Source organism: Aquarana catesbeiana, linkage group LG03 (assembly GCF_042186555.1).
Source record: "Aquarana catesbeiana isolate 2022-GZ linkage group LG03, ASM4218655v1, whole genome shotgun sequence".
NCBI classification, from domain to species: Eukaryota; Metazoa; Chordata; class Amphibia; order Anura; family Ranidae; genus Aquarana; species Aquarana catesbeiana.
In genome coordinates, this window is record NC_133326.1 from 470,840,819 (window position 1) to 470,853,383 (window position 12,565).

The 12,565-nt window shown below is 35.8% G+C and overlaps 1 protein-coding gene and 1 long non-coding RNA gene across 5 annotated transcripts in view; one reads left to right on the forward strand and one right to left on the reverse strand.

Moving 5' to 3' along the window:
• LOC141132485 (uncharacterized) overlaps positions 1-12,565 on the reverse strand; it is a 53,309-nt gene that overhangs the window by 13,803 nt on the left and 26,941 nt on the right. The gene's annotated exons all lie outside the window — the stretch shown is intronic.
• The window catches only part of LOC141132482 (protocadherin alpha-C2-like), a 441,772-nt gene that overhangs the window by 10,336 nt on the left and 418,871 nt on the right, over positions 1-12,565 (forward strand). For 2 of the 4 annotated variants that reach the window (XM_073620892.1, XM_073620897.1), the window contains exon 1: positions 923-3,440. The exons of 1 other annotated variant lie outside the window; for it this stretch is intronic. In XM_073620892.1, coding sequence (XP_073476993.1) covers positions 1,086-3,440 — 2,355 coding nt within the window. In that variant the 5' untranslated portion in view covers positions 923-1,085. Of the gene's footprint in view, positions 1-922; positions 3,441-7,509; positions 9,685-12,565 lie in introns of those variants that run through there. One more of the 4 variants, XM_073620900.1, reaches the window with a different exon arrangement.

The window sequence follows — 12,565 nt, forward strand, 5'->3', positions numbered from 1 at the left end:
AAGGAATGCCAACCAAGCAAGTCTTTAACAGGATTACAGGAAAGCGTATCTAGAGATGTGACCAAGGCAAAGGCAGAGGTCATCTGGGCTGGACGGCTTAAGTAGGCAGGACTGACGAGCAGGATATAATCAACAGGTGAGTCACTGGGGAGAGAGGAGCTGGCAATTAGCTGACAGCTGAGCAGCCAGCTTTGAGAAGGAAGGGCTGAGCTCAGCCCTGACAATTCTGCACTGTTCTTTGAAAACAACCACCTAAATCAGTGCACATCATGTAAGCTTTCAAATCCCTTTTATGTTTATCAGTGATATATTGACACAGATTTGTTTATCTGTGCATAATTAATAGTTTAAAAGTGCATACTTTATAGAATAAAAAAACTAAATAAGAGACTAAATCAGATAACTAACATGAACCCATGCAAATAACATATTAAGAATGTTTGGAGAAATAAAATACCCAGTCATTAAAATACATTCTGTTAGATCCTTTTGTGATATCACAAAAGCCAAGCAGGTTGATAATGATTATCATATATGAGAAGTCACATCCATTCCATTAAATGTTCACACCAGTGAGCTGTTGCATATACAGTACCTAGTTATGTAAAAAAGTTCCCACACATTTTACATCCTTGGGAAGTCCTGCCTTAAAGTGCGAAATGGTTACTGGCATGAATGTTGTTCTTGAACACAGCTGTTCTCTTTTCTTGCCATGATTTCCATAAAACATGTTTCATCAAAATTGGGACATCTAATTAAATACATATGCACAAAATATTGCACCTATTTCTCTTGCAATATCCCTGGCAGTTTAAAATGTAAAATTGTTTTAAATATGGCACTAAAAGTTATAGGGAAACATTTTATTTTCATGCAATATGAAAAACAGGCACTAGATGTCATTCTATACCAACTTATTGCAGCAGGGTAATGTGAATTCATAGCATCATTGCAGTCTGCTGAACATTTTGCTGTTAAGGGTTTCGGCCATGACATATTTTTATTACCATTTTGTGGATATTTTCTGGGAGTGAATGCCTTGTTTGTGGAAAAATTACTAACTCCATCATCTTTGGATTCAAGAGATGCTCAGAAAACAGTGCTATGAATCAAGAAGCAGGTTGGTCCATTACATTTTGTTGCAAATGTCTTGGGATGTGGTTCTGAGTCAGCTGCATTATATCATTCCAGAGGAATCCAAACATGGCACCTATGTAGGAAGAATTGCTCAGGATCTGGGATTGGGTTTAGGTGAGATTAATTCCAGAATGTTACGTGTTGTCTCTAGAGATGAGAAGGGATATTTCCAGGTGAATTTGCAGAATGGAATTCTGTTTGTTAAAGAGACAATAGACAGAGAGCTGCTGTGCCCTGATTCACCATTCTGCATCATTCCTCTGCAGGTTATTGTAGATAAGCCTGTGCAGATGTATCGTGTAGATGTTGAAATAGAAGATATAAATGACAATAGCCCAATATTCTCTTCCACTGTGACTAATTTATTGATTTCAGAAGTCAGACCTGCGGGATCTCATTTTCTACTGAAAGGTGCTGTTGATCCAGATCTAGGAACAAATTCCATTACCAATTATGAGCTTAGTGCCAGTGATTATTTTACATTAGATTTTCAGAAATATATGAACCAAATCAGATCTTTGGAGCTTGTACTAAAGAAATCACTAGACAGAGAAAAGCAGTCAGTTCACAATCTGACACTCACAGCCTATGATGAAGGAAAACCAAGATTAAGTGGTACAACTCAAATAATAATTAATGTTGAAGATTTGAATGATAATGCCCCCTTCTTTGATCAACCATTTTATCAGTGCAATGTGATTGAAAATATTCATATAGGATTCCTAGTGTTTAAACTGAATGCTACAGATTTAGATCAAGGAAAAAATGCTGAAATAGTATATGAATTTGGTAACATGGCAATGGAAGAAGTGAGGAAGATTTTCAGCTTAGACAAACATACTGGAGAAATAAGAGTAACTAGTGAAATAGACTTTGAAAAGACAAAAATGTATGAAATTCAAGTTGATGCTATTGATAAAGGAGAACACCCAATGGTTGGACACTGTAAAATTCTAGTAACTGTTGTTGATGTTAATGACAATCCTCCTGAAATGACAGTGACATCATTATCAGTTCCTGTTCCTGAAGATTCCCCACAAGGGACAACAGTTGCCATAATTAGTGTGCATGACAGAGATTCTGGATTCAATGGCAAAGTCCACTGCCACCTTTCTGATCATTCCCCCTTTAAAATAAATCCAGCATTTATGGGAGATTTTTCATTGACTGTGAATCAACCATTGGATAGAGAAATAAAAAGTGAATATGAAGTTTTAATAACAGCAAGGGATGAAGGTTCTCCTTCTCTTTCAGTTTCAAAAATTATAAACGTTTCTATAAGCGATGTTAATGATAATGCCCCCAAGTTTCAACAGCCTGCTGATACTATCTTCATCAAGGAAAATAATCCTCCGGGGTCTCATATTTACACAGTATCAGCCTATGATCCAGATGTTGGCCAGAATTCCTTCATCACGTATTCAATAATGGATAGCACCATTGATCGGATCCCCATATCTTCCTACATTTCTATCAATCCAGAGAATGGGAAAGTATTTGCATTAGTGTCATTTGACCATGAGCAAGTCACATATTTTCAGTGCCATATAAAGGCCTCAGATGCTGGTCTACCACCACTAAGCTCAAATTTAACACTAAATATTTTTATTGAAGATATAAATGACAACGCACCAACCTTTCCATTATCTTATTCTCCAATGTCAATTAAAACTACAAAATCAGCACAACCTGGACAACTGGTTACAAAAGTGAGAGCTATGGACATAGATTCTGGATATAATGCCTGGATATCTTACAATTTTAAGGAGCCATTAGTAAAAACACCCTTTGTAATTTCTGAAACAACTGGAGATATTATTCTAAAACGTGCATTATCAGATTCAGATATTGATGAATACCATTTAGATGTAGTTGCTCAAGATCACGGAGTCCCAGTCATGACTTCAGTTACACAAATTGCAATCTTTTTCATAGAAGCTAGTGAAGAAATCAAACTTATTGATAATAATTCAAAAAACAGTGATGAAGAATTTTCAGAGACAAACATTTACTTAGTTGTTGCCATATGCATAATATCAAGCATATTTCTCATTACAATAATTGCCTTCACTATTCTTAGATGGCAAAAATATAGGGATGAAGTTAATGACCTTAAAGAAAGTTACAAGATTTGTTCAAACACCGGGGGTAGTTGGATGTATTCACAACACACTCAATATCGAGTATATTCAAACCCACAGCAGGGTAAGAATGACTTAATTGTCTTTACACCAAATGGTTCTCAACAAGCAAATAATGAAGATGCAACTCCACAATATCAAAGGCCAAATTCTTCATATCAGGTAAGGTAACACTTAAATTACTTATCATTGTTCAAGCTCAACATACAGCAAAAAGCAAGAAAATGTGTTTGGCTATAAATAGTTTAATGCAAAGTTATAAACTATTCATTTTGAAATGTGACTTGAGTAGAGAAGCTCCTTCCTGCCAGCTCAAATGTAATGGTTGTATTCATTGCACCATTAAAAATAGATTGTTGTTGTCCCCAAATGTTTTAATCATAGTTTTAAAGTGATTGTGGATGTGAAGGATATATATATATATATTATATATATATATATATATATATATATATATATATATATATATATATATATATGCTGTATATAGGCTCATAGGCCTTCACATTCTGCTAACAGCAGGGGCCTCATAAACATGTACAACAACATACTCCTTCGCGTGAGTAGGCTGACTCTATAGTATCCATAGTGTCTGGTAAAAAAAAGTGGATAATTCCTGAGATGAGATGCCTTGCTGCCCTCTAGGACTGGGGTAGTCCTGGCCGTGCTGAAAGAATATAAGAAAGAAGAGGGCACACTGGCCTAGTGCATTATCCAACAGATTTATTAAAATATATATGATAAAACCATAAAGATGTCTACTCACAGGCATAGACATCAAAACTCACTCAGCAGGCCACGTGAGTGGCTAATCCCTCACACAATGCTTAGACTGCCTGGCCAAAAGAGGGGGTCCTGGATAGGACCCAGCTGGCTGATGCATTTCGAAGGTCCGACCTTCTCATAAACATGCTTTTATTGTACTTAATTTTTTTTTTTTACTTGGAAATGAAAAAGCTAGCAGTTTGCTGAAAACAGGTTTAAACATGATAGTTGGAACAATGCTTTGCATGATGAACATGTGTATGATTCCCTGTATCCACAGTATATAAAGGTCACAGTCAAGTAAAACATTTTTTGTTTGCTTGTACTATAAATTGAGGTGATCAAGGTTCTCTAACCTGAAATAAATTATGTTTATTTTATCAAATAATATTTTTCTATTTAACAGACAAAATTCATATTCAAAATTATTTCAATTTTGAAAGTGTTTCTTCTTTTAATTTATTTATTTTTCCTCATACAATATTATTTTGTTTCTGCCTGGAATGGTTCTATTTTCTGCTGGCCTCATAGATCATAATAGTTAATGGCAAGCAGAAGCTAGCAATTTTTAAAAGAACAAAAGCTGTTATTGTTTTTGATAACACATTTTTACATACAAAACATCTTAAAAATTAGAAAGTAAAAAATTACATGTATAATAATTAAGTGTGGTAAATTCAGTCAATTCATATAGTAAAACATTTGGTTAAGCTATTATTCAACTATTTTTTTTAAATAATTATTTCGCTTTCTCTTAACTCTCCATTCTTTGTAATGATGCAGAGGTGAATTAAATTAAAGGAGAGCAAAGGATTTACTACTGGGAATTTACAGCTGCTGTTATAGTCATTCATTGATCAGTCCTCATGCTAATAGTTTTTAAGAGGCAATAACTAACAACTTGTTACACATGTACATACAGATGTGCACCACACCTTGTGTATGCCATTGCAAGCAACTAACTACACAGTCAAATAGCATATGACATATAAGAACTGTTTTGTAATTCTGTGCAGTCAGTCTTGTGGTATCAGTCAGCACCCCCAGATCCTTGGCCTTCAAAGCTTATTCAGTAACACCCCCCAGCCTGCTAATAGGGTAATTAGGGAGCAACTACATACCTATGAGGTCATCCCCCTGTTGCTCTTGCTTTGACATGTTCATTATAATAATCTGTATACTGCAGCAGAACCTAATTAGTCTTGTTCCTAGGTCACCTTTCCATCTAAGTGCTGTTATATAGAAGATTGCAGGAGGCTTGTACCAAAAAAAATTCTGGTACTTACATTTGTGTCATTTAATAATATATTTAATTTTTATTTTAAAGTGGAATACATAACTGCATTAACTGTTTTATCTCTGTCACCCATTCAACTTTAAGGTGCTTAGTAGTCATTAATTGTTCTGCATTTTTTGTGGGTAAACGTGTCCATATACAGATAAGTACACAATATTGTATCTTAGTAACCAAGAAATAAAGATGAGCAAAACCAGCATGGATTTCCTAATCGTATTGCTCAGGATTGACCAATAATATTTATTGACCTTTTTAAAGTATAGTTAGGTCTACTAAACTGCACATACAAACCATAAGATAACATAGAAATACTGCCATAGTTAAAGTCGACCCCAGCACTGCTGCAAGAATGCAAGACACTGAACACACAAAGGTGGTTGATTTACTAAAGGCAAATAGGTATTGCACTTTGCAAAAGAAGTTGCATTTTTCAAGGCTATTTGCCCCGAAGCTTAACAAATGTGGTGAAGAATCACTTTACAAACAATGTCCAATCATGTGTAAGGAAAATATATGCAGGATTTGAAAGTAAAGCTTACTTTATGCTTACAACTGTGTGTTTCCCTTTTCTGACTCTGCTAAAATCTTTATTGTGCAGTCTGTTGGGCACCTGACAGCCTCTTTACATATATGTTCACTTTTGGTCCAGCTATTTCCATGCATGCAGGCTATGATCTGCATTCATTCCCTTTAGAAATATAATTTGAGAATTGTGGTGCACATACTTTTCAACATACACTATTTAGTTCCTTTATTAACCAATGCAACATACAAAGATACCTGAATTTCTGATTACCAGTTGAATGTTGCTATGTGGATTTTATGTTGACCTTACTAAAAGATACTTTTTAAATATTTAATACTATGGCACCTAGATGTAAATCAGTATACGATTTGTGCATTTAATGTACTTTAAAGTTGAGGTTTATATGATTATATGATATGATAAATTTGTATGATGTGGACACATATGCAGTAACTCCAAGTAAGGAATCTGCAAAATGTCACCATGGAACCCATGATAATACAATGATTGGCAGCTGATGGGTACAGTCAGAAAGCTGCTATTTATAGGGATTCTGCAGTATCTGGAGATACCCCCTTGTTGGCTGATTTAAAAGGATGAACCTAGATAGCCAAGGTAGATTTTTTTAGGCCACATACTATTGTTTCCATCAAGCTAACATAGCATTAGGCATAAACATGCACATTTGGCTAATCCAAGTTTAGGACAGAAAAATATTTTGTGAAAAAGATTGTTTGGAAGAAAAATTGTGCCTGAATGTCTTTGTACGTAAATAGCAGATAGTTTAACATGGTGGTCTTTGCTGCCAGTGGAAATATAGTGGTGATGTGGTGTATAAATATTGAAAAGCTTACATTCATACTTGGTAATTCTATTTAGTTTTATTACCACTTTCTAAACTAGTATATGTGGGCTAGTAATGAAATATTTGTTATGGTTCTACTGTTCATTTTTGTGCAAAAAAAAGTTAAACATTTGCCTAATTATCCTAAATAAACTGTACTTATTTCTACTATTAAGATTGCTTTATGAGATAAATTACATTTAATGAATAAAAGAACTTACTTGAAATGCTATTGCATTTTTTATAACCTTCCGATAGCGTGCATAATATCTGAACATATATGAACATACTGTAAATTAAAACATTTTTTTTTACACACGTAGAACAACATAATACACAATGTATTACATGATATACATTTTGGCTGACAGACAATTGAATATTGGTTTGCTAAACACACGTTTACTCTTGTTAGATGCAGTATGAAAATCAGGCAGTAGATGTCACTCTATACCAATTAATTGCACCAGGACAAAGACAACATACTGTATATTACCATTGTTGCCAGCTGGAAAATTTGCTGTAGGGGTTTCGGCCATGATAGATGTTTTTTCCTGTGATGTGGATATTCTCACAGAGTGAATGCCTTATTTACCATCTTAATCAGTGATTTCAAGACATGCTAAGGGAAAAGGATTTAAAAGCAAAATGCAGGCTTCTTCATTTGTTGCTACTACACATGTTTTTGGATGTAGCTCTGAGTCAGTTACATTATATCATCCCAGAGGAATCCAAACACGGCACCTTTGTTGGAAGAATTGCACAGGATCTGGGATTGGACATAGGTGAGATTAATTTCAGAATGTTACATGTTGTCTCTAGAGATGATAAGGAATATTTCCAGGTGAATCTGCAAAATGGAATCCTGTTTGTTAAAGAGACCATAGATAGGGAGATGCTGTGTCAAAATACACCATTCTGTACCATTCCTCTGCAGGTTATTGTAGATAAGCCTGTGCAGATGTATCGTGTAGAAATTGAAATAGAAGATATTAATGATAATAGTCCAACTTTTTCTTCCATTATAAATAATGTACTAATATCTGAGCTGATTCCTGCAGGATCTCGCTTTCCACTGAAAACTGCCATTGATCCAGATCTTGGAACAAACTCTATTACTAATTATGAACTCAGTCCCAGTGATTATTTTGCATTAGATTTTCAGAAATATATGAACCAAATCAGATCATTAGAACTTGTACTTAAGAAATCTCTAGACAGAGAAAAGCAGTCTGTTCACAATTTGATACTCACAGCCTATGATGGAGGCAATCCTAGACTGAGTGGTACAACCCAAATCATAATTAATGTTGAAGATCTTAATGATAATGCCCCTTTATTTGATAAGCCATTTTACCAGTGCAGTGTAACTGAAAATGCTTCTAAAGGAAGCTTAATCTTTAAGCTGAATGCTACCGATTTGGACAAAGGAAAGAATGGGGAAATATCATATGAATTTGGGGACATAGTGATGGAAGAAGTGACTAGAGTTTTTAGTCTTGATAAACATACAGGAGAAATAAGAGTGAAAGGTGAAATTGATTTTGAAAAGACTAATATGTATGAAATTCAAGTTGATGCAATTGACAATGGGGATAATCCAATGGTTGGACATTGTAAAGTTTTAGTGACTGTTGTGGATGTCAACGACAATCCTCCTGAGATGACGATTACATCATTATCAGTTCCTGTTTCAGAGGACTCTCCACAAGGGACAACTGTTGCAATTATCAGTATACACGACAGAGACTCAGGATCAAATGGAAAAGTTCAATGTCACATTTCTGAACAAGTACCATTTAAGGTAAATCCAGCATTTATGGGGGATTTTTCAGTGACAGTAAATGGACCCTTAGATCGGGAAAAAAAAGATGATTATGAAATTACAATTACTGCAAGAGATGAAGGCTCTCCAGCTCTATCCGTTTCAAAAAGTATAAGAGTTATAATAAGTGATGTAAATGACAATGCACCTCAGTTTATTCAACCTAGTGATACAATTTTCATCAAAGAAAACAATGCACCAGGTTCTTATATTTACACAGCTTCAGCATATGATCCAGACATAGGCCAGAATTCCTTCATCACATATTCAATTGCAGACGGTAACATTGATGGAATTCCCCTTTCTTCCTACATCTCCATCAATCCAGAGAATGGGAAGATTTTTGCTTTAGTGTCTTTTGATCATGAACAAATCAAATATTTCCAGTGCCACATAAGAGCAACTGATGCTGGTCTATCTCCACTCAGCTCTAACCAAACATTAAATATCTTCACTGAGGATATTAATGACAATGCTCCAATGTTTTCTCCTCTTTATTCTCCAGCTACCATTATGACTCCAAAGTCTGCTCAAGCTGGATATCTGGTAGCTAAAATCAGAGCAGTGGACCTAGATTCAGGATACAATGCTTTGATGTCTTATAATTTTAGAGATCCAGGAAAAGATCCATTCATTATTTCTCAACTAACTGGGGAAATAATTTTAAAGCGTTCATTTGTAGAGTCAGATAATGATGAATATAGATTGCAAGTGGTTGCTAAGGACCATGGTGAACCAGTCATGACAGCGCTCACACAAGTAATTATTTCTTTGGTGGAACCAGGAGAACGAGTGAATTTGGATAATTTTGACTTACAGAGCAACAATGATGACTTTTCTACCACAAATATTTATTTGGTTGTTGCAATCTGCATAATCTCAAGTATATTTCTCATCACATTAATTGCCTTCACTGTTTTACGATGGCAAAAATACAGAGAAGAGGTCAATGATTTGAAAGAAAGTTACAAGATTTGTTCCAATACTGGAGGCAGTTGGATGTACTCTCAACATACTCAGTACAGAGTGTGTTCAAACTCACACCAAACTAAAAATGACCTGATTGTATTCACTCCAAATAGTTCTCAGGCTCCATGCAATGAAGAGAACGTGAACCGACAAAGTGCTATAATATATTCGTCAAGCAAGGTAAGGTCACTGTGGCTATATACAAATATATATATATATATTACATACATATAGTTCTATATGCACTATTTCAGCAGGTAAGTAAATAGAGCCTACGTATGTGTTTGCTATTTTTTTTTTTTTAGAGAATATATTTAATAAAAGAATAAACACTACAAAAAATATGTAAACATATAGTGATATTTATATGGAATCTGTTGGAATCAGATAAGTTTAACATTCAAGGAATTTTTGTAAATTGCACAGACGTCCAAAAAACAAAGATGTTTTTTCTGAAGACTTTTGGGCAGAACTCCCCCACCCACCCATAAACCTAGAAAGAAAGCATGGTTGTGAAAAGGTAATAAAGCCTTACAAGTTAATGTGATTATTTCCCAGAAGTCATCAATTTTAGAACAAAGCCAAAATGTTAAAAAGAATTCCCATTAAGGCAAGATATCACTAGCATGTTTTAAGAAAAGGGTAAACTATAATGGTTTAGAGTCAGTTTTACTGTTTTACAGTTTTATTTTATACAGGATATGCCAACAGCATTTAGCACATTTCTACTATGTTGCAAAATAGACCAACATGTTTGTTGGCAATTTAATTGGTTGAGTTTTCCACACATTGTATGTTACATTTACGCTATCCTTTGCATGCAGGGAAGAATTCCAGTTGTGAGGTGTTTTATAAAAGCTTTTTGAAGGCTTGTAACAAATTACACTCCATGTTTTGGGTTTATGTTTGTTGCTGTAGGACTGTTGTAGTATGAATCATTTGAGGGTTTTGATGCCTTCACTTTTTCAGACCTCTTATTCCGTGTACACACAATCAGAAATTCGGCCAGCAAAAGACCAATGAGAGCTTTTGGTCGGAAAGCAAAAGCCAGCAAAAGATTGAGAGCATGTTCTCAATTTTTCTGTTGGAAAAAGTTCCTATCTGAAAATGCGATCGTCTGTAGCAATTCCGACGCGCAAAATTCCTACGCATGCTCAGAAACAATTTGACGCATGCTCAGAAGCATTGAACTTCATTTCCTCGGCTCTTCGTAATGTTGTACGTCACCGCGTTCTTGACGGTCGAAAGTTCAGCGAGCTTTTGTGTGACCGTGTGTATGCAAGGCAGACTTCTCGTCGGAAAAAGATATGATGGCTTTTCTGACGAGAAGTCTGATCATGTGTACGCGGCATTAGTCTTGTATAATGTGGATCTGAAGTGAAGTGTTGTTGGCTAGGATTATTCCAGAGTAATTTGTACATTGGCTTTTTACAGCAATTAAGGGGTATCTATAGGGTCAAGTTACAAGATTTAATAGTGGCAGATTAAAAGAGGGTAAGTTTCTTTTTTATGTGTGATTATAACCATATAGATTTTGGTGAGAAGGTAAAAGGAACGGAAAGAGACACAAAGCCCTCCAAACAAATCAGTGCATAACTCAGAAAAACCTTCTTAAAATAGAAGATATTCACATGAACCATAATTTGCATGAGCGGGGATATGCAATTCATTCTTTTATGCCCCATCATCAAAATGCACATCCAGAACCTCTGTTGTGTGGTACAAATATAGCCTAATATATACCCATTTCTTCCCAACCAAATCACTGGGGATACATGCAGTAACTTCTGTTCTAAGAATGCTTTACTATGATATACACATATTCATTTAAAGTTATTTTTTATTTAAGTTTATTTTATTATAACCGCTATGGGTATACAGTCTCATTGAGTCCCAAGCATTACTCTATAGGATCCATGGTTTCCCTACAATGCATGCAAACAACCTGAAACTGCTGTATGCACTTTGGAATGCACAGATCTATAATATGTGGCAATATTGCACTATACACTAGCAGTTTAGAATGTCAATTTGGCTTATGGAGCATAAATGGAGCATAAAGAAATGATTTACAGTATCTCACAAAAGTGAGTACACCCCTCACATTTTTGTTAATATTTTATTATATCTTTTCATGTAACAACACTGAAGAAATTAAACTTTGCTACAATGTAAAGTAGTGAGTGTACAGCTTGTATAACAGTGTACATGTGCTGTCCCCTCAAACTAACTCAACACACAGCCATTAATGTCTAAACCGCTGGCAACAAAAGTGAGCACACCTCTAAGTGAAAATGTCCAAATTGGGTCAAATTAGCCATTTTCCCTCCCCAGTGTCATGTGACTCGTTGGTGTTACAAGGTCTCAGGTGTGAATGGGGAGCAGGTGTGTTGAATTTGGTGTTATCTCTCTTACTCTCTCATACTGGTCACTGGAAGTTCAACATAGCACCTCATGGCAAAGAACTCTCTGAGGATCTTAAAAAAAGAATTTTTGCTCTACATAAAGATGGCCTAGGCTATAAGAAGATTGCCAAGACCCTGAAAAGGAGCTGCAGCATGGTGGCTAAGACCATACAGCGGTTTAACAGGACAGGTTACACTCAGAACAGGCCTCGCCATGGTCGACCAAAGAAGTTGAGTGCCCGTGCTCAGCGTCATATCCAGAGGTTGTTTTTGGGAAATAGACATATGAGTGCTGCCAGCATTGCAGCAGAGGTTGAAGGGGTGTGGGGGTCAGCCTGTCAGTGCTCAGACCATACGCCGCACACTGCATCAAATTGGTCTGCATGGCTGTTGTCCCAGAAGGAAGCCTCTTCTAAAGATGATGCACAACAAAGCATGCAAACAGTTTGCTGAAGACAAGCAGTCTAAGGACATGGATTACTGGAACCATGTCCTGTGGTCCGATGAGGCCAAGATAAACTTATTTGGTTCAGATGGTGTCAACCAGGTGAAGAGTACAAAGACAAGTGTGTCTTGCCTACAGTCAAGCATGGTGATGGGAGTGTCATGGTCTGGGTCTGCATGAGTGCTGCCGGAACTGGGGAGCTACAGTTCAT